Raw genomic sequence first — 23,663 nt, 5'->3', positions numbered from 1 at the left:
ACTCGACAGGCGCAAGCCACGGCGACCCACAGCAGGGGGCGTGAGCCGCAAAGAGAGGCGCGACGAGGGCGGGGAGCCTTCGGCCACGGTCGTGGGAGAGGGGCTGCCCCGCGCGGTGGGGCGGCCGGCGGGCTGCAGGGAGGGGGGGGCTGGGCCGGGGGCGGGGTGCGCCCAGGGGCGGGGAGGGCCGAGCCGAGGGAGGGCCGATGCCACTGCAGCGTCCGGCGCTTCCCGGCGGTGGGTTATATAGCGCCGAGTGTGGAGCTACCTCAGAGCCGGCTGGGAACGCTCCGACTCGCGGGCGTAGCTACGCTGTGGAGCCCGGTGCCCGAGTGACAGCGGCGCGAGTGCAAGGCAGAGGACCCGAGCCGCGCTGGCAGCTCGAGCGGTTGGCAGCCCTCGCGTGCGCCCCGCAAGTCGCCCTTTCACGGCGCTGCCCGCACCCTCCCGCAACTTGAGTCAAGTTGACAACTCCGGCGACCCGAGGCACCCGCTCGGCGCACCCCTGCCCTAGGAGGACAGGGAGCCGCTGTAGCAGCGCCGGGGACGTTCGGGGGCTTGGCCATGAGGGCAGTGCGCGTCGCCTAACTCGCGGCTGTCACCGCCGCTGCAGTGGGACCGGACGGCCGGGCGCTGCGGGACAAGCAGGCGGCGGCCAGCAGGAGGCGCCGAGCCGGGAGGCTGCAGAGGCAAGCACAGCCCGTGGCCACTACACCGAGCCCGGGCGGGACTGGCCCCGCGCACTTCAGCCCCGCAGCACCTCGGGGGCGGACTCGGGGCGCAGCCTTCGCGTCCGGATCGCGGTGACAAGCGCCCCCGGGGCCAGGAGCTGGGCTGTCTGGCGCGAGGAGGGTGAGGACACGGTGCTGGGCTCGTGCGGGGCCCGAGGCGTCGCGATGAACATCGTGGTGGAGTTCTTCGTGGTCACTTTCAAAGTGCTGTGGGCGTTCGTGCTGGCCGCGGCGCGCTGGCTGGTGCGGCCCAAGGAGAAGAGCGTGGCCGGCCAGGTATGCCTCATCACGGGCGCGGGCAGCGGCCTGGGCCGCCTCTTTGCTCTGGAGTTTGCCCGGCGCCGGGCGCTGCTGGTTCTCTGGGACATCAACACGCAGAGCAATGAAGAGACCGCAGGCATGGTTCGCCACATCTACCGGGACCTGGAGGCGGCGGACGCCGCTGCTCTGCAAGGTAACTAACTGCCTGTGCATTGTTGGGTCAAACATCTCCCCACCCCGGAGGGTCTCCACTGCCCACTGTCATGGGCAGCGTGGCTCTCCAGGAAAGGAACACCCCGCTGGTCTTCTGGAAGGCGAGTGGAATTTGCCCCTTGATAAGAGATCATGATTTTCTGTGTTAGAAGACTGAAAGCGTGCCAAACATAGATCTTATGTCTTTGGCCCCAAGCTGGGGTTTCCTAAAACTCTACGAGTAGTGTAAGACAGGGGGAAGGAACTTGCACAGGTTTGGATCCGAAAGCAGTTTCTCAGTCTGACTTGCATGTGGCTTAATGGGAAGCTAGAGTCTTTGGGAAGTTGTTTCCACAGTGGACTGAAGCACTTATCTGTTTCTGTGAGGTCTGAGCGGCTTAGACCTGGGTTCTATAGATCCTTTCACCGTAACTTTAGCTCCTGGAAAACAATTACATTGTTTCCCCAGCATTAAGTAAGTGCTTTAGTTATCAACCCTGAGTAAATGAGAGTGCTTTCCTTCTTCTTGAGAAAGTGCCTCAATGATTTCTGCCTTTTGTAAAATTCTCTCATGGTTCAGAGGCACCCCAATCTGCATCTTATGTGCTTAACAATTATTAGCTTGCGTCTGAAACTTTTTTAAAGCCTAAGTGGAGATCATGATCCACTATAGATACTGGTCCAGGAAAATTGATGGCTAGGTTGACTCGGGCTCCACTCTCTTCTATACCTGTCATTTGTTACCAAACTTACCGGAAGCTGTGTTTTTTATGTAAGGTTCAAAATGTTACATTTTCAAAGCTAATGTGGAGAGGCAACAAATTTGTTCATTTGTACTCCCAACCCTAAAAGAAAGCAATGCTTTGGGGAAGGAATTTTGATTTTAATGCTGTTTGGACTCTAAATGTAGTGCACTTGCATATTATTAACCTCTAAACTTCATCTGTGAGATTAATTCTGATGGGAATCAGTTTAAAATTAAACCAGTGACCTGCATTCTTTCATTGGAAACTGTTCCTTCATTCCTTGGCTTTGAATGAGTTCAGATTGTTGCTTACAGTTTGGATTTGTGAGCCTTAAAGTGAATTTCTGTTTTGAGGGCAGAGCTCTCTCTAGCCAGCAGCTTCCTCCCCACCCCCATCTGCAAACAGGAATGTGTAATGTGTGTTGTTCTCTGGGCTGAGATCAGTTCTTTGCAGGTGTCTAGCTCCAGCAAGTTGATCCCATGTGGTCTACTTGTACTGGACTTGCCACAATTACATGACTTTCCCCTAAGCAAGGTTGTCTAGTAAATTGCTGTAATTCCCAAAGACTTTCAGGGGAGGAAGGCAGCTGTAAGCTGAATTAATGGCAAGCATTACAGTGTTAGAAATTTGAAGCTCACTGTAGTATTTTGTATGATTTTTTGTCCTACTGACTGCCTTGTAGCTCACTTTCTGCACCCCTTCTTTCTTGCATTCCCCCCTCATCTGGACTTCCGAGGCAGCTGGGAACGGTGAGGAGGAAATCCTGCCCCCATGTAACTTACAGGTTTTTACCTACACTTGTGACGTGGGGAAAAGAGAGAATGTCTACCTGACAGCTGAAAGGGTCCGCAAGGAGGTTGGCGAGGTCTCGGTCCTGGTCAATAATGCTGGTGTGGTTTCTGGACATCACCTTCTGGAATGTCCTGATGAGCTCATTGAGAGAACCATGATGGTCAACTGCCACGCACACTTCTGGGTAAATATAAACATCTTTGTTTTTATTCCCCGGCCCTCCTCAATGAAAAGGCAGGAAGCCAGCATGAAAGCCATCTGAATCGTCTGCATGATGCCCTATCTAGTGAGCTGTTCACGCGTGGTGGGTTACAGTGTCTGGCGGTATTTTATACTGTTCCCCTTCAGTATTTTTCTTAAGAAGGCAGAAATTGACTATGGGAACTAGTTTGAAAGATTGCTGCAAAAATAACAAGTGGGAGTATAAGCCCTGGCTTTGTTTATTTAGCTTTCTGTTGAGTTTATAAAACCCTGGTTCTTATGAATTCGTAAAGTCAGGGGTTAGCCTTCCAAACTACTGCTCAGCCACATTTTAGAAAGTCCCAGACATTCTGAGATCAGCATCTGTGGTTCATTGGGAGTGGTCAGGCCACCCTGGCAGCTACTTAACATCTACCAGCCAACCACATTGTTCAGATAGTGGGCATCTCAGAACTTCGTAGGCTTACCCAGTATCTCTGGAATGAGTAGTCATCTTGAAAGGACTACAGACAGGGGATTTATGAGGCCTGGTGAGCCAGGGACTCAGACTTTGTTTGCCTATTAGCTCTTGGAGCTCCTGCAGCATCCAGGGATAGGGAGGGTCTTCTGTTCCCAGAGGGCTACCATAACACCAGCGTTTTAGCTAAATTGTCAGGAAAGGTAGACATGACATTTCACCTCTTAATTCTGTGCATGCAGTGTTGATCAATTTTATACTTTTTAAAAATTTTCCCTTTACTTATATAGTCAAAAATAATCTACTAAAGGGGATAAATGAGGTAGCTCACTGGCTCAGTGCTAACCAAGCATGTGCATGCCTTGGGTTATATTCCTAGCACTAAGGAGCAGAGGAAGAGAGAGTAGGGAGATAGAATTATACTCCCAATAGGAAGAGATATCTTCTCACAGAACTCAACAAATAACTGTTTTTCCTAAATAGGTCACATTAAAGCTTATTAATTTTTTAGCAACTGCTTAAAAACTTAATCTGGCTTCAGAAGTATTAAGGTGTTGCTTATCCAGCATCAGACCTCTTCTCTGGTCCTGGGTGAAGCTTATCCAAATGTTTTATTTGGAAACACAAACTTTATATAGTTTATTTTCAACCTTCTAGAAATAAACATATGACTACGTTCATCAAGGAAGGTTTTTTTTTTTAAATGAATAAGGAGATCACCATACATAGTTTGGAGGAACAAGCACACGAATGTACTCAGTGTGCGGTGGCTGTGAACAAACACAAGCCTTTTGCTGCTGTGAGAACAGTCATTAAGTGTCACAGCACTGACATGGCTGAGTGAAGTCCAACTGAACGGACCCAGCAAGACAACTCATCAACAATATGATATGTTTATAATTCTGAACAAAAATAGTGGACCTGTCCCATGCCTGGGCCAGACAGGGCCACACACACCCTTAACCTCAGCACTCAGGAGACAGAGGCAGCTGGATCTATATGAGTCAAGGTTAGCCTGGTAACATAGTGAATTCCAGGGCTACAATAGCAAGAACCTGTCTCCAAAACAAACAAGTCACAGGTAGAGTATAGCTTCCATTTTTGAAATGTGGTTGAGCTGCCACAGAAATTCCAGTTGATTCCAGTTGACTTGTCAGTCTTAAAAACCTACACAACCATTGGAAGATTAGTACGAGCCAGAGAGATTGATTTTTTTTTTCCTCCTCAATAACCTTTTACTGAGGTGGTGCAAGGTTTCCTAAGTGTGAACTTTTACTCTCACTAACTTCCTTCAAGTTTCACCATCTTGACTGTTCTCTGAAAAATTATTTTCATAGCTTATAAAAATGTAAATATATCCAGGTTTTTAAAGAAACCATACAACCTTCAGTTAAATACCACAGAAGAGTAGCAAATCTTGAAATAAGTGCTGATTTAGAGTGTTAAGAAAGAAAATTCACAGCTTCCTGTGAATGGATGCAGGTTGTACAAGTTCATTGTTGGGCCGCATTCTAACATAAGGAAGAACTTGCATTAGCTCTTACTCTGGATCATGTACCAAGGGTGAGCTGCACCTTCCTACCCTTCTTACTGAGCTTGGAGAAGTTGCTTAACCATACAATTTAGGGAGTTCTTGGAAGCCTGGTTGCTAATGACATCACTTTGTATTAAACTATGGGAGGCTCCTGAATTCTCCAGCTGTTTTTCCCCTAAGCATCTAAACTTAAGATTTTATTTTCAATATTGAGTCAGAAAATTCATTTTAGCATTGGAATTTCTGACTTCTTGCCAAGACTTAAGAAACCTTTGGAGAAGTTGGGAGTTAGCAACTAGAGCATGAAGGAAGGCTGTTTTCCCTTCAGGCAGCTGCTGTAGGGTTACGTGGTGTTGCTGAGTAGCACTCACATCTACCTTCCCTTCTAGTCTTTCTTAGTTGAAAGTGCTAGTGGTATGTTTTCAAAGATGGCTTCCACCTTTCTTGTTTCAGAAGAAAATGACCAGTGTGCCTCTTGCCTGTGCCTGGTGGGGAAAAGAAGTTGCCCCATCAGTCAAAATTGTGGATTCGCTGAAGAGGGAGTGTGTTCAACTATTTGCACAGATCATCTTGAGACAGACTTTTAAGTAGCAGTCAGTGTCTGTTTTCATAGAATAACAAGTTGTGTGTTGATCCTGACTCAGAGTTCAAGTCATGTTCATTTAGAATGAACTAGAATAGCACGTGACTTCCACTCTAGAGGTACCCTCCAGGCCCCAGCTACTGCTTTTATGCCCCCCTCTTACTGCCCAGAATTCCCTCTTCCTCCCCCACTTCTCCTCTTAAGGTCTATTTCAAGATGGTGATGTAAGCTTCCCTTCCAACCCCTGCCTTACTGATATTCTTGAATTTGGGGACTGTAAGGAGCCTTAGGACTGTCTTATTTAACACCCTGTCCTCTGGTCCCTGCACATGCCAGGTAAACACTTTACTCCTGAGCTACAACACAGCCTCAACCTTTACTTTTCAATGAAGATGCAGTTAAGTGGATTATATAAAACTTTTTGTTGTTTGTTTTTCCACTTCTACCAACTTTTTGTGCCATATTTTGTCCTTTGGTGCATAAGAAGTGCTTTGGGGGGATAATTATCTACATAGCAAAGTTGATGATAAACTGTCTGATGACAGACAGTTTGTTATACCGGAACTCCTACACACACACACACACACACACATACACAAATAGCACACACACAACACAAACACACACACACAACACACATATACAACACACACAACCCTGGAGCTGTATTCTTAGTTGAGAAGTATTTGATCATATGATCATATGTAATGGGCTTCTGCCTAAATATTTAGAAGATAACCTATTCAGCAAGTACTCACTTGGGTCCATGCTGTGAATTCTAGAAAGAGAAACATCATGCTGGACTAAAGCTGTCAAGACTTCAAGTCAGAGTTGGCTTCATTCATTATTTGAATATCCCTTTGATTACTACCCAGATCTTTGATACCTCTTGCCCCATTCGTACTCATCTTTCGTTAGTGTTCTATGCCTTCTACTTGGTGTAAGGCTCAAGCTTTTAGAGGAGAGCTGTTGTAGGCCAGTGTGAATCAGACTCAGACTGAATGCACAGTAGTGATCATTCATTTTCCCTGTGGCCCAGGCCTCCAGAAGAGAAACCTGTATTTGCAGTGGCGTGTGTCCTTCTGAGCCAAGTACACTTGGCAGACTTGGAAGGCTTTTCAGCCGCCTCTTATATTTGGCACAGCCCTCTGGTCAGCATTGACATTAACTTTTAGAGTCATTTTGTGCCTAGCAGATCTTCCAGGAACCTTCTAGTCACCAGTCAGGAAATGAATGATGCAGGATAGGCTTTAGTGAGCTGTGGAACAAGACCACTGAGAACAGGTGCACCTTTGCATGGAAATCATTGTCTCAGTGAGAGGCAAGAACTTGAAAACACACCTCTGTTCTACCAAGTGACATAGAAGCTGGGCCTGCATACAGTGACTGCAATCTCATACTTCCCCAAAATAACTAACTTAGCTTTACTTACTGTTTTCTGGAGCAGGAGTAGAATCTGTTTGTTTCTGAACTAGAGTTTATCTGTAGGTCCTTTTTGACCAAGGGACTGTGTTTGGCTTTTATCAAAATGGCAAACTGATCCCTGATTAACCAAAAGAGGAAAGTAAAAGCATTCAACCCCAGGCCTTTTATGTGCAGAAGAAATTTTCCATGGTAAAGAACTAAATCTGTCAGATAGCTAGTCAGTAATTTACTTCTATTGATATGGTAGTCAGACAAGATAATTGGTAGTTAATTAATAGACCACTTAACTTAAAAGGTTTCACAGTTTTAAAATACTAATTACTGAATTCAGCATTTATCTATATCCAAACGTCTAAAGTCTATTTAGTTAAAATCCATCCAAGAAAAGTAAAAGCCCACCAGCTAGACCAGAATAAGGCAGCACTTAAAGACATTAGCACGCTACCATGGTACCTAATATCTTAAGAATAGTCCCTGATCATTAACATTTTAAGTTCTTATGAGATTTACTGGTTTTTTGATCTTAAATATGTATTCCTGTATTCTCATGCTAGAGAAATATAGTTTAGCTTAAGCTCTCTTAGGCTTAGAATTTCAATCTTTTATTTCTAAAATACTCATAAAATTATTTCTCTAATACTTTTTTCTCCATACTATAATATTATAAAACTAAATCCTTCATAGAATATCACTTTCTTGTTTTAGGATAGCTGCTGAAAATGTGGAGTTTGTAACATGTTTTTGACAGTATGCCAGAACTGGCTTCTCTGCCTTCATGCATATTCTGTGTGTAAGAGTATGTGAGCATATGAGCACTAGGAATAAGGGCAGAGACTGAGCTGAGGTCAGAGTTAACACACCTTGTCAGATTCTGTGGTAGTTGAAAACTGATGAAACATCTCTCTAGATTGGCAGCTGCTTGGAGGTGTGCGGGATTGTCTTGTGTACACAGAATGAGATCACATGCTCAGTAAAATTTTAATTCCTATATTTGATATATTGCATGTGGGGCCCAAATCTATTGCTCCTGAATGTCGCGTTTACAACTTGATATAATGTGCTTCGCATCACTGGTCTGAGCAAGGAGCAAGTTGCAATGTCATACATAAAAAGTGTCATTTCATCTTTAATGTGGGTAATTTGTGCCTGGTTGTCAGACTTGTTTAGGAAGCTCTGGGTAGCATGCGCCTCAGATTCTCAATTGTCTGAGCGGTTATCAGTGCTCCTTCGGTGCCTGGTGCAGGGGGAAGCCTGTGTTCTCACAGAATGTGCCCTTGACTACCTCCTTGAAATGCAAGGGATCCCACCCTTCCTCCACCGTAGCTCTCTCACTCGTTAATGCTGTGTGTTCACACCATTATCACCGTGCCTTTATCTAACTGGGTGATCTGCTTTAGTTGCCTAACTGTGATTCTAGGCCATTAACAAACTTGTGCTGTTCTCTTAGCTGCTGACTTCTTCTCCTGTTCCATTGATACTAAGCTCACTCCCTCTTTTCTTTTACCCTGGCTGAGTCACCAAGCTTGGCAGCATTTGTCTGTCCTGTGCTCATTCACTGGTCGCCACGTTCTTTTCAGACAAGTCTGTACTCCATTATGTATAGTTCCGTCATTATCTCGCAACTGGACTCTCTAAAGAGCCACTGGATTTCTTTCCCTGTCTATTCTTTGCTGCCCAAACCAGGGTTATCTAAGTAGTAGTGAGTTTGAAATGTGCCTACTTAAAACCTTGTGTGACCATATTGCTCATAGTCAGTCAGAAATCAAAGGCCATTAGCATGGTGTCTTGAACCTTCCAAAACAGATTTCCACCTATCTCTCAGTTTAGTACCTATCATGTCCCCTGATACAGTCTCAGCCTCAGTTGGGCTAGACACCTCACTGACCTAAAAGAGCTTGTAGCCATGCTTCCCAAAAATGCTTCTTTCTGCCATTTGAGAGGAAATTGTTTTATTGGGAGACAACAGAAGTCAAATAGTTTTTTCAAAGAAAAAAAAAGATGCCCAATATGGTGGCTCAGGCCTATAACCCCCAAAAAGTAGGAGGCTGAGTCAGGCTGATTCTCTTGGGTTAGATGCCAGTCTGGGCTGCAGAGTGATTCCTTGTCTCAGAGGCAGGGAAACACATATCACAATTGTGCAAGAGAAACAGACTCCAGATGTTTCCATATTGGCCAAATAGTATCTATCTATAAGGATGGCAGGGCCTGATGGACAGTCCCCAATTCTTGGTTCAAGGAATGACCTTGCTGTGTTTAATCTCAATTTCTTGAAGCAAAGTTGGTATTTGTTCTCTATTCCTGGGAATTTCTATACCCAGGGCTTTATTCATTATCTGCCCATATAGAAATTCATCTAGAAGACATGTCGGTTCTTTAGCCCATGTGAATGCTAACTAACACTGAGTAGCTTTTTCCAAAAGCTGAATGGAGAGTGCCCCCGGCCACTGGGGCAGGGGTAGAGCTACAAATGTAGTTACACATTCAGATGCCCACATTTTCTTGGTTGATTCTTTTCCGTTAAATTTGTCTTTGCTCTAGTTGTCTGGGAGCTGTTCAAGATCTTTGGCAAATTCCAGTGGATTGAATCAGTGACCTTAGTGAATTAATTTAGTGACAGAAAATTACTTGGAAGTACTTTAATAACCTTACTTGAGAATTGGAAGAATTTTAAGTAGAAATCCCTTTTATTTAATGCTTTTCTTGGGATAATGAATACTATTAGTGACAGAGTCACCTCAGTTTCTGCTAAGTTTCTTTTAGAAACCAATATTAATGCTCTCGAGCAAGGCAAGCTGAGGTTTACCTGTGTTTAGATCCCTGCTCTGTGGTGAGTGTGTAAAGGACTGGCTTCACTCACTGCCTTGCTTGCTCGTTCTGTCTAATGATAAGTAGTGGGCAGAGGATGGGCGCACAGAGCCATGGCCTGGAGAAAGTCCTGAGAAACAAGAGCACCTTTTCATAGAAATGCAGACGACGCTCTACACTAACCGAGTGACAAGGTCAAAACACAGGCAAAATGTTTGTATAAAATTCCCTCTGTATATGTGCTAAGTATGTATGAAAACCTTAAATAACTTTGTGTTTAATCTTGGATCCCATCCCCAAGATACTTCATTCTGCGTATGCAAATATGGAAAACTTCTAAACCCTTCTGGTGGTGCCAGGTATTTTGGATCAGGGAAACAACCTGTACCCAAGATGTTTTTAGACACCCCCAAACTGTACTTTGCTAAAACTCCACTAGGGGGTGTCATGGCAGGGCAGCTTTGTATCTTATTTCCTACAAACATAACAGATTTTTCCTAGGAGAAAGAACCCTTTGTTACTAATCTTTAGAGTATGGCAGAAAAAAAAGAAAATCTAACAACCGTCTGGAATAGGGATCTACCGCCTGCCTCACTGGAATGAGTTAAGTCCAGCGTTTGTGCCTGTAATTCCCAGATTTAGGCTGAAATGTGTTAATCTCATTTGGTTTAATTAGTGATTTCTTATCTCAGAGGGTAATGCAGTAAGCTAGTTCTTCAAAGTCTTGGCCTTCTCACTTTTGTCAGCCCACCTAGAAGGTCCCTTCAGACTGAGCCTTCCACAAAAGCATAATTAGAAAATAGCTCAAGGAGGGACACCTCGCTCTCTCTCTCTGGTCATATGAAATAGGTAGGTAGCATGAAAAAATGTCCCTGTGTTTTGACTTAACCCTGCTGGTAGATAGAGCATGGCCTCAGGGTTCAATCACACTGCTTATGACATACCTGGCAGACCAGTTTCAGTGACCTGGATCTCTGGGTTTGCAGGCATCCATCCACCTCCCCACTCAGAGAAGGCTCTCCCTCCTACACTGGAATGCTGCTTTACTTGATGAGTGTGGTCTGATGGTGAATCCCTTCCCTCCTTTTCATGACAGTTAATCAGTTCTCTCAAAACCCAAGCTCACACCTGTTGGGGCCCATTGTTCTCAAAGCTCTGAAACTAAGATTTTGAGGACAGGGGAAAGTGAGTCTCTGGTAGTGATCACAGAAGTCCCAGCCCTGGAGTGAAGGCTGCTGCAGTGGTTAAGAAGAAAGGGCAATTACTGTTGAGCACTGAGTGCTGCTGCCTCCACCCTTACTTGACAAGGCACTTAGTGCACAGTCACATTTGCAAACAAAACCCTACTTGGTCTGTGAAGCTTTCCAAGATCAAACAAAAGCTTTAAGGCTGCTTGCATGAAATGAATTTCTTGTGTTCCTTCAAATACTGTAGTAGTGGAACTTTTGAATATTAATGAGGTTTGGTTTCTTAGTGTTATTCTAAGCAATGAGGCTCAAAATAGCACTTCCCAAATCAATGTAACTGGGAAAATATTTGTAGTGTAAGTTACTTAAACACATGGGTATTTTGAGGACAAGTGAAACTTAAAATTCAAAGCCTCAATTTTCCCACCTGCAAATTGTAATTAGCATACTGCCCCCTACCGATTTCTGAAGGACTTTTAAATGGATGCTTCTAGGTTCTCCTGGGGAAAGAAACAAGAAGGATAATTGGTACAATCAGTTGTTTTAAATACTTTTGTACAGACTTGTAGCAAAGTATTTTTAACCTGGATCCAAGCATTTTGGTTCCTATTTAAAAGTTGTTTTCAGCTCTCGGTCCTAAAGGACTAAAGAGAAGAGTTAGGAGAGAGGTGCTGCTGGGAAGTGCCTCTGCTGTCCCAGCATCCTCTGGGGTTCTGGATGAAATGGAGACAGTGTGTGAAACAACTGCTCAGCAGCTTGAGCCAAAGGCTTCCTCGATGCTCACACTACTGGGTTTTAACCTAGAGTATGGGCTGGTGCTGTGTGGAGGGCAGGGAGGAATGACAGCTAAACACAGTAAGAACTAGGAACTGCAGGAACTTGAAGAAAGAAACAAGAAGCAACCCAGCCAAAAATAGATAGCACTCAACCAAAACAGCCTACATATATATCCGTAATGAACCTCTGTCCATTCCCTGGCCTTTTGATATGGCATCTAAACTGGCAGTCTTCACAAACACTCACCTTCCAGTTGAGCCTCGCCACAAGTTTGAGTTAAGTAGTGCCATTATCCCTTCATTGGTGGATAAAGCAGCAGTCTTAAGGTAGATCATGAGACTTCCTTCAGGTCTTATACAAGGAAGGTGGGCGGGCAGGTGGTAGGACCCATACCCTCAGCCGAGAGCAGCAAGTCAGAACGTGTGAAGTAGTTACCCCAACTAAATGTTCAAAGCTCTTGTATAGTAGATTTTCCTATGACTCACTTACAATTTTTGCCCTGTGGTATAATGTAAAAATCTTCAAATGAGATTTTTTTCTTTATTAGCATGGTAAGTTTAGCAATAACTGATTAACCCTAGCCAATATCCCCAGAAAGTTTGCTCCGTAAATTAGACATGCATATAAAATTCAAGCTTGAAGAATCAACAGAAACGTCTAGAATTGTATTCCAGAGTCTCTAGGCCTTTCCTTATATTTCTGTGATTTCCCATGGTCTGTAGTGGAGGTGGCCTGCATCCTGGAGAATCAGTATGGTTACATCCTTCATCACCCAGCTTCAATCCTTCACTTCCTGGCTCACAGCAGCATTGCTAACTGACCTGAGAGGGCAACACATGAAAAGGGCTCTTCACATGAGCACGGCCCTCTAAGTGCTTGGTACAGAATTTTAGTCACTATGCATTGAGTTTGTTTCCTTAGCTCCTGGGAAATGTAAAAAGCTTTATTCTGTTATATAAGAATCTTATGGGATAAGAATCCCAGATCACTCTGTAAAAGCTTCTCTTTAAAAATCTTAATCATGGATTTTCAAAATCCCAGTTTCCACCAGCTGGTACTGTTGCCTTGTAGTGAGGCCACCTTTTCTTAGGTGGAGCTTTCTGGTGGGCTCATCAGAGCATTCGAGCTGTGGTTGACTTGCTCCAAGGAAAGCTATAACGTGGAAGGCGCTCTTATGGAGATCAGAGGACAACTGTGAGTGACCATCCTCTCTCTCACCATTGGCTATGCCAGGCTGCTAGCCTGTGAGCTTGTCAGGCTACTTCAGTCTTTGTCTTGCCATAGGAGTTTAGGGATTACAGACACACAGTACTGTGCCCAGTTTTACTTAGGGTCTGATAATTCAAACTAGCATCTTTACACTCAACACAGAAAGCAGTGTGTCTGCTGAGCCCACCCACCGAGGAGTCATTCTGTCTGTTTTTCAGATAAAGTCTTACTATATGGCCTAGATTAGCCTGGTGTTCAGTATCTTCAACCTTGGCCCTTGAGTGCTGAGACTCCAGAAAAACACTAATACACTCATCTAGGTTGTTTGGTCTTTCTTTCTTTCTTTCTTTCTTTCTTTCTTTCTTTCTTTCTTTCTTTCTTTCTTTCTTTCTTTATGGTTCAGCTCTAGAGTCTGAAAGGGCAAGTCTAGGGTGTCCTTGTCCCATTGTTTCTCCAAGTTACTGTTGCCCTCCACTGTAAGCTTTGTGGCAGAAAATGAAAAGCTATGTTCCTTCTGCTTAGAACTGAACTGAACTAGGCCATGATTTGCTAGCTGCAGCCCTAGGGCACCATGTTAGCTCTTAGTATTGTTCTTTGGTGAGAGATGTGGCTCAGTAGTGAAGCATTTATCTAGTGTGCCTGGAACTGAACTCCAACACTACACCACACACACACCACACACACACACACACACCACACACACACATATACCACACACCACACATACACCACACACACACCACACATACCACACATACAGCACACACACATACACACATATACCACACACCACACACACACACAATACCACACACCACACATATACCACACACACACCACACATACAGCACACACCACACACACACACCACACACACACCACACACATCACACATACACCACACATACACCACACATACACCACACACACACCACACGCACACCACACATACAGCACACACCACACATACACCACACACATCCCACACACACCACACATACACCACACACACACCACACACACCACACACACATACACACACCAAACACACCCCACACATACACCACACACACACACCACACACACACCACACACATCACACATACACCACACATACACCACACATACACCACACACACACCACACACATACCACACACACCACACATACACCACACACACACCACACACACCACACACACATACACACACCAAACACACCCCACACATACACCACACACACACTCCACACACACACACCCCACACACCACACACACACATACCCCACACCACACACACACACACACACACACACACACACACACACACACACACACCTTTACTGTTGTTCCATTCCTAGCTGTATCATCAGCATTATTACCCATCATAGAGATTCCTTACCTATTAGATAAGTGGTAGCATAAAGCTATAGAAACTAAAAGTAATGAGGTATGGAATACAAATCTATAGGTGTTCCCTACAAATGTTCCCTGTCATTCTGGTTGTATATAGAACTTGCTTTACTCATGGCTTTGTTCGTCAGAGAACAGCTTCTAAGAGGCATCTTTGCCTTCATCAGGCACATGAAACCTTTGGAAACATTTTTCCTGTCAGTTTGGTGAAGCTGGCATCTACTGAAGAGAGGAGGGGCATCCTGCAGTGCCCTCTAAGACACTATTCTCTCTCTGTGGCCCTGAGTCTGAGACAGTCTGTGTTGTAGCCCTGGATCCCATACTGCTACTTACTGCAGTCACCTGGGGAATATGCTCCTGTGGGAACACTGGGATAGCTGGTGGTAGATGGCCTGGGTATCAGGAGAAAGCCTATCAGACGGTTCTAGTATATAGCAGGATTTGAGAACCACTGTTTATAGAAAAAGGTGGTGTCTATAATTCTGAAAGTTCTATTAGATAGTCACAAGTGTTTATTTTTGTTTTGTTTTAAGCAGCACCTAACTAGCACAGGTACCATAAGTGTTTCATAAATTAACTCCTTGATTATACTTACCCTGGGTTAAAGAAAGAATTCTTTTAAAGATTTGCTGTAAACACATTAGAAAGCAATGAAGAATTTGAACTATTTGCACTTGTGAATTACAAAGGATAACGGTCATGGAGCCTTTGGAACAGGGGCAAAGACATCCTGCTGCTGGCAGTGGCTAAGATGGCATGATGGCATGCGACATGCATGTGCTTGAGCTTCTGGATATAGTCCCTGGTTCCTAGTCCAGAACCCTTCAAAAGATCTGTCTTTTTCATGGATTCTGGGAAGGGTACAAGTGGAAGATACAGGCATCGGCAACAGCCTGCCACTTACCAGGTGAATGACTGCAATTTTCTGAGTTATTTTCATTATTCCATATGAGTTATTAAATAGATGAGAGGTCCATGCCTGAGCGCCCATAGACCTCTCCTTTGACCACTTAGGGAGGAGTGGGGGATGGGGAATCAGCATTTCCAAACCCATGTTCATCATAGATTCAAGTACAACAGAAAAAATGGCAAGTGTTTCTTACACAGAGTTTGTACATTTTAATAGATAATAAGGTATGAATGCATGTTAAACTGCGTGAAAAGGTACAGCCACGACAACAAATAAATATTTAATGGGCTGATGACCAGATGCTGGCAGCTGCAATAATAGAGTTGATTCCTTATTGAGTCATTTACGAGGGGCTTAGGCAGAGAGCACTGCAGCATGAGGACCTGTGTTGTAAGTGCTTGACGCGAGGGTGAGGAAGGAACGAACGAGGGTGAGGAAGGAACGTGTGAACATACACAGATGAGTCTATCAGACGACAGAGGGAGGTTAAGTAACTGGAACTTGTGAGTTCTGGATTTCAAAGACCAGTATACTTTCCCAACAGATGGAGTGTTACAGCATCTCCTTCCTCATCACTCTGCAGAGCAGTCCCTGAAGTGTAAGCAAATGTTGGTATCTGCCCTGGGCTAGATTCACTCATCTTGTACAGTGGGAAGACAAGTTAATGAAGCATTTATTTTTGCTGAACAACTTATGGTGTCATCATCGAGGTGTTCATTTGAGCTTTTATTAGCTTCTTGGTTGCAGGGCAACTGTAGGAGTCGTGTGCATGTGTGTCAGGTATTAACTGCTGATGCTGTTCAGATTTAAGCCATTGCCTGTAGCTCCACAGTCATGTTTTAAAAGCTAGGCAATGCAATACTGACACAAAAGCGACTCTCGTGACACATACTTTAGTCCCCCCTTCTGTATTTAAAGCAAACATTGTGTCTCAGTTTAGTGGAAATGAAGATGTACATTGTGTTAAGGCTAAGAGAATAGTGGCTCCAGGCTCCAGTGCCTTGGGGTTGTATTGCACAATTATTCAGAGACCTTTCTGCCTCTCCCAATTAGGAGAGGGAACAGAGACTCTCATGCAGCTACATGAACAGCACAATCTGTAAACTGCACCTAAAAGAATTAATCAGTAAATTCCTAGCAAATATACTTTATCTCTCAACTAAAGTTATTTTTGTAATAAAGATTGCTTTTATCAAATAGCACTTGTCTATGGCCAAAGTTATAAACTTTGATCATTCTATTTATCAAGCAGATACCTTCAAATCTATAAAATTCATAGTATTTAGCCATTTATTCCAATAGACAAGAGTGTAGTGTGCCACCATTTGTACTCTCTGACCATATCAGCAATTTAGTCTTCTTCACACAATTAGCTATATTCTGGTGCCTTAAAAATTTTTTGTCAAGGGCTAGAAAAAAGGCTTAGTAGGTAAAGTGCTTCTGAGGACCCTTGGCCAAAGGCCAGGTGTGGCTCACATTTGTTATCCCAGCATTGGGAAGATGTAGCCAAGTAGATCCTTGAAGCTCACTGGCTGCCTAGTCTAGCCTTATTTGTGGGACCCAGGCCCCTGATACACACTCACATACACTTTTCACTGTTGAGTCATACTTTTCCAGGATCAATGACAGAGGTTTCCCAGGAATGCCACCAGATTCCATGGTAGTAATGTAAACAAGAACATTCTTTTGTTGGGCCTGATAAGGGCTCTGGTAACAATGCAGCAGAATTAGCCACAAAAAGAAAAGAAAAAAGAAAAAAAAAAGAGGAAAGGCCATTTCTATGTGAAGCCTTTGCTCAGTGGACTCTCGGTAGCACTCCTCCGCTTCCTCTTTTTTTTTTTTTTGTTCTTCCCTAAATTGTGTGTCATGCTGTCATTCGGAGATCTGAAAACCCTTAACTATATATGCCAGGGCTATTAATCCATTTCCTACTATAATATAGTTCATGATCCAGTTTTGAAATTGGTTTCTACTCTTCTTTGAATATTCAACTGAGAGACATATACTTTGAATTATTTTTAAGATGGCTTTTCTGAAAATGTTCCTAGAATGGTCTGGCAAATACACACACACACAGACACAAACACACACACAAATGTAATGTGAAACCTTTTCTTCTTGAGAGAAATTAATTTTCTCCGTAGGGTCTGTGAACCTGAAGTAGCTTAGATCTGTGAAATATATTCTGAGTGTCTGACCTGCACCTCCACAGTGTGATGCCTCTGCAAATCCCAGAAGTCAGACTTTGCTGGGTCCCACGTTTCTTCACAGTCTCTTCGGTTGAACTTAATTTGTCCTGACACTGCAGCTGCAGGCCCCATGCTGCCCAGGCTGTCATTATGAGCACCAAGAGCAATCTGGACAGCAGGCTGTTGGAAGTTAATCTGGTGTAAATGTGGCTTTCAAAGATTCCTCAAGCTGTGGCATGCCATGTCCCTGTGCAGCCACTTGCCCCTCTGTCAGGATGGCCCTGCTCAGAGTGTAAATGGGACCAGACCCCTGCAGAGGAGCTCTGAGGAGCTGAACAGACAGTAACTTGGGATCCCATTTTCATTCAATGGGGCTTGCTTACTTTCCTTTCTTTTTCTTTTTTTTATTAGATATTTTATTTACATTTCAGATCTTATTCCCTTTCCTCACCCCCCCCAGGAACCCCCATCCCATCCCCCCTCCCCCTGCTTCTATGAGGATGTGCCTCCACCTCCCCACCCTGGAATTCCCCCATATTGGGGCATTCAGCCTTCACTGGACCAAGGACCCCCTCTCCCACCTATGCCTGACAAGGCCATCCTCCCCTACATGTACAGCCAGAGCCATGGGTCCTTCCCTATGTGCTCCCAGGCTGGTGGTTTAGACCCTGGGAGCTCTGCTTGGTTGGTATTGTTGCTCTCCACATAGGGCTGCAAACCCCTTCAGCTCCTTCAGTCTTCTCTCTCACTCCTCCATTGGGAACCCCATGATCAGTTCAATGGTTAGCTGTGAGCATCCACCCCTGTATACGTCAAGCTCTGGCAGACCTCTAAGGAGACAGCTATATCAGGCTCCTGTCAGCATGCACTTCCTAACATCCATATCAGCATCTGTCTTTGGTGACTGCACATGGAATGGATACCCACTTGGAACAGTCTCTGGATGACCCCTCTTTCAGTTTCTGTCCCACACTTTGTCTCCATATTTGCTCCTATGAGTATTTTGTTACTCCTTCTAAGAAGGACCGAAGCACTCCCACTTTGGTCTTCCTTCTTCATTAGCTTCATGTGGTCTGTGAGTTTGTAGCTTTTGGGCTAATATCCACTTATCAGTGAGTGTATACCATGTGTGTTCTTTTGTGATTGGGTTACCTCACTCAGGATGATATTTTATAGTTCCATTAATTTGCCTAAGAATTTCATGAATTCATTGTTTTTAATAGCTGAGTAGTACTCCATTGTGTAAATGTACCACATTTTCTGTATGCATTTCTCTGTTGAAGGACATCTGGGTTCTTTCCAGCTTCTGGCTATTATAAATAAGGCTGCAATGAACATAGTGGAGCGTGTGTCCTTGTTATATGTTGGAGCATCTTCTGGGTATATGCCCAGGAGTGGTACAGCTGGGTCCTCAGGTAATGTTATGTCCAATTTTCTGAGGAACTGCCAGACTGATTTCCAGAGTGGTTGTACTAGCTTGCAATCCCACCAACAATGGAGGAGTGTTCCTCTTTCTCCACATCCTAGCCAGCATCTGCTATCACCTGAGTTTTTGATCTTAGCCATTCTGACTGGTGTGAGATGGAATCTCAGGGTTGTTTTGATTTGCATTTCCCTGATGACTAAGGATGTTGAACATTTCTTAAGGTGCTTCTCAGCCATTTGAGTTTCCTCAGTTGAGAATTCTTTGTTTAGCTCTGTACCCCATTTTTTAGGGTTATTTCTTGAGTTCTTTGTATATATTGGATATTGGATATTATTATATTGGATGTAGGATTGGTAAAGATCTTTTCCTAATTTGTTGGTTGTCGTTTTGTCCTATTGACAGTGTCTTTGCCTTACAGAAACTTTGCAATTTTATGAAGTCCCATTTGTCAATTCTTGATCTTAGAGCATAAGCCATTGGTGTTCTGTTCAGGAACTTTTCCCCTGTGCCCAAGTATTCGAGGCTCTTCCCCACCTTCTCTTCTATTAGTTTCAGTGTGTCTGGTTTTATGTGAAGGTCCTTTATCCACTTGGACTTGAGCTTTGTACAAGGAGATAAGAATGGATCAATTTTCATTCTTTTACAAGCTGCCCTCCAGTTGAACCAGCAACATTTGTTGAAAATGCTGTCCTTTTTCCACTGAACGGTTTTAGCTCCTTTGTCAAAGATCAAGTGACCATAGGTGTATGGGTTCATTTCTGTGTCTTCAGTTATATTCCATTGATCTTCCTGCCTGTCTCTGTACCAATACCATGCAGTTTTTAATCACTATTGCTCTGTAGTACAGCTTGAGGTCAGGGATGGTGATTCCTCCAGAAGTTCTTTTATTGTTGAGAATAGTTTTTTCTATCCTGGGTTTTTTGTTATTCCAAATGAATTTGCAAATTGCTCTTTCTTTCTCTATGAAGAATTGAGTTGGAATTTTGATGGGGATTGCATTGAATCTGTAGATTGCCAACACAAGGAAGGAAACTACAACCTAGAAAAAGCAAGAAAGTGATCTTCCAACAAACTCAAAAGAAGATAGCCACACAAACATAATTCCACTTCTAATAACAAAAAATAACAGGGAGCAACAATCATTTTTCCATAATATCTCTTTAACATCAGTGCACTCAATTCCCCAATAAAAAGACATAGACTAACAGACTGGTTACATAAACAGGACCCAGAACTTTCCTTTCCTTTTAATCAACCACTGTTCCTTAGCTGTCAGCAAGTTGTGGTGTTAGAGGCTTGTGATAAATAATCAGATTATTAAGTTCTGTCTTTACACCTTACAGTCTGAGTGTGTGTATGTGGCGGGGCGGGGGAGTTGGGGTAGGGGAGGCAGACAAACACTAAACAGACCTAGTATCTTTCCAACTCTAAAACATGCTGAACCTCCTTGTTTCAAATAAGAGTTGTTGGTATTGTGACCAATTGGGTCTTCTCTAGTGAAGCATTAGATTTGTTCCTGTTTTTCCTTTTTAGACATATAGACAAGAAGGTAGAAGCAGACAGCAGTTGTCTAATTTAAGTCAGGATCTAGCAAGCCTCATCAGCTACCATGGGCATCAGCCAGCTAACAAGTCCAACCAGCCAGTATGGCTGAAAGACCCATGTAGATTCTCTGTCTCTACAGATGATTTAACACATGCTTGATGGCCAGTGGATTCTCTGAGTGGTCCCTTTGAGATCAGACATGGAGCATATGCTCTAGTTCATACCTGAAGTGTGAGGCTCCAATTTGCCTCCTATATACCTATAATGACTCTTTGAGACAAAGGTAAAGATCATGAACCTTAGCTTGAACTGACTGGTGTCATGGCAACTAGCACTTCACCTTTTGCTGGTCTCCAGCTCACACATGCTACAACATTTGTGCACATTAATAATTCATTGCAAAGTGCCAGGTTTCTTTGTGCTGTCAAGCTGTGTCAAGGACGGAATACAATGTGCTATCTCAGATGCCATCTAGCAGAATGTTGAGGGCAAGAACTATTAGAAAGGAAAACCAGTCGGCTTACTTTTGAGAAAGCCATGTTTTCTAGTCACCAATTTGCAGTAGTGGTTTTTTTTGTTGTTGTTATTGTTTTGGTTTTTTTTTTTGTTTTTTACAAAGTAAGAGTTTCTTACAAAGTTTATTTAATAGTGTGCCTCATACCTCAGGTGTGTTTGCTTGTGGCAAGCTGTCCATTGTCCATATCCATTCAGGCAGCAAAGAAATGGTTAACAACCATTGTGCAGTCACACCTACTGGACTTCATGGGGTGGAAGCACAGACCTTGGGGACAGCAGAGTGATCCTGATGTGGATTCCATTGCCTGAGTTGTCTCTTCTTAGCAAAGGGAGGCCTGTAAGAGTTTTCTGCAAGTGACAGGACACCTGCAGGCTGACTGTGTGGCCTCAGGTATCTTCACTTCTTAGTGTCAACAACAGCATGATTGTAATGGGCATCATCAGGAGTCAGTGTACACCTACAGTTGGACACCTTCTAAGCAAAAACTGCACCAAGGCCCATTCCATTTCCCCCCACACAGAGGCCTGCACCTGTTAGGGAAGAAAGCATGTGCTTTACATTGAACATTGGCCCACTGCGACTTTCATGATTAAAACTCAAAAAGCTTCCGATCTAAACAACACTCCTCCCATATCGTACTACTGGCCACTCAAATCATTGTCTGCTATAGTGTGTTCGTAGTACATACATAAAGATGTTAATTATCTGGCCATATCTGGACTGTTTATTTCTGCCCACCTCCCTTAAACACAAAGTGGCTTCACTTTCCAGACAACATTGCAGGTGGGTGGGATGGATCGGGGACACCAGCGCAGATCTAGACCCAAGTCACATTGTTTGTGTGCTGTGGAGCAGCTGGCTCATGTGCAAGGATCACATTGTGTGTGTGCTGTGGAGCAGCTGGCTCATGTGCAAGGTAACTTTTAACTGGCGTCCCTTTGATGCACAAGGACATGTAAGCTTCGGTTCAAAGTACCTGCAAATAATGGATGTTGAGGAGATACTTACTACTTGGATACATTAATGTCGCCAGACTCCTTTCTGAAGGGAGGAAGGAACATTAATCAGTTTCAGAACTTTGCAACAAATTATAGTTGACACCTAGTTAGGAACTTGTCAATATGCTGTTAGCTGCCTTAGTTCCATGCTGGGGGTCTGGAGTAGTTGCTTATCCTGTAGACAGGACCCTAGCTCATGATCCTTGTCGGGCTCTCACCTACTCTGTACATAGGTTTTCCGTCTGCTGCCCACCACAGCCACTTAAACCAGAGGGTCTGATTGAGATCTTGCTGGTGTTTTCGACTGTGTGCAGTTTCTTAGCATATAATGTCAAGTCCTTGTATAGTACTACAGCAAGAACTTCTAAAACAAAAGGTTAAAAAGGCACTAAATTTATCCCTGTCTTTCAACACCAGGCAAACATAATATAGACAATCCCTGTAGTTCAGAGTAGTCTGACTTAGGCTCCTTTTACTTTTGATAATTTGAAATGATAGTATGTTCAGAAGGAACTGTGCCTTGAATTCTGATCTTTATAATTGTTCTGCCCTTGTGCCCAGCTGACACAAGTGCTCTGAGCACACTCGAAGTGGGTTAGGATACACGGGAGTGTTTAGTAGGGATGGTATAGCAAATGCCTTCTCAGTGAATTTATTGGTAGGCTCATAAACCCTTGGAAATGACCTCAGGTGAACATGAAGAATAAGTTTTCCTGGAGCTGGGAAAATGATCAGTTGACAAAGTGTTTGCTGTAAAGTTTGGGTTTAGGTCCCCACATAAAGGCCAAGTACAGTGGTGTGGTAAAAAGAGACGCTGCTGGTGGGGTAAAGAGGTGGATAGAGCTCACCATTCAGCCTGTCCAGCCAGTCAGTAAGCTCTGGGTTTAGTAAGAGGCCCTGCCTCAAACGCTAAGACACCTGATGTGGACCTCTGGCCTCTGCATAATGTTGACCTCTGGCTTCTGCGTGCACTGTGTTGTACCTTAACCACCCCTTCACTGACTCCCAGGTACACATACAGAGAACATTCACACATATGCAAAGTTTTTAAATGAGCAAAGCTAAAATACAAGCTTAGGCTTTTTACCTAATCTATAAATATTAATCTTAACTAGATGTTTAGAAGATGTAGAACTCTTAAGACCTTATACTATTTTCTACTTTAAGTTCAGAATGTATATGCTCCTCTCCAAACTGCTTTTTTTCAGCTCTGTGACATAGCAACCACATGTAAGTTTTAGAGCCTATAAATGACCTGAAGAACCAGTTCTTTTGAGGTATCAGGCTGACCAAAATAGTATTAGAATCATAACTGCCCTGCTCCTATTTACAAAGAAACACAATGGAACCAAAATGTTGCTGTTTCTGACAGCAGTTGTATGCTGGCTCTGTGCAGCATGAGAGGGTCCACCCCAGTAAGACTGACTGATCTATGCCTCTGAGCTCGTTGGGACTGTCAGACAAGTAACTATAAAACAATCAGAATCAAAAAACTAAAATATATAGTGATGTGTTAAGGTGAGTGATCTACACTACAACTTTGAGAAATTTAGATAAAGTTAAGCTGGTCTAGAATACTTTCAGACAGCATGACCTGGCTGTGCTTGAGCGATACGCATGCTATATGGTGCTCTGGTTTCAATCTCTGATATCACATACACAAAGACAAAAATATCCTCCAGAAAGAATAATCTGAATTTTAAAAATTAGTAAAGACATTATTAGAAATTCCAGTGATATGAAGCATTTAAAACTCATTTTAGAAC

At 43.7% G+C, this 23,663-nt stretch overlaps 1 protein-coding gene across 1 annotated transcript in view; it reads left to right on the top strand.

The window, feature by feature from the left end:
• The first annotated feature begins 765 nt into the window (after positions 1 to 765).
• The window catches only part of Rdh10 (retinol dehydrogenase 10), a 29,150-nt gene continuing 6,252 nt past the window's right edge, over positions 766 to 23,663 (top strand). The window contains exons 1-2 of the mRNA XM_028770138.1: positions 766 to 1,185; positions 2,671 to 2,906. Of these exons, the coding sequence (XP_028625971.1) occupies positions 897 to 1,185; positions 2,671 to 2,906 (525 nt within the window). The 5' untranslated portion in view covers positions 766 to 896. The remainder of the gene's footprint in view (positions 1,186 to 2,670; positions 2,907 to 23,663) is intronic.

Source organism: Grammomys surdaster, unplaced genomic scaffold, assembly GCF_004785775.1.
Source record: "Grammomys surdaster isolate TR1022 unplaced genomic scaffold, NIH_TR_1.0 64, whole genome shotgun sequence".
NCBI lineage: Eukaryota > Metazoa > Chordata > Mammalia > Rodentia > Muridae > Grammomys > Grammomys surdaster.
This window is presented reverse-complemented; position numbering and strand designations above follow the sequence as displayed.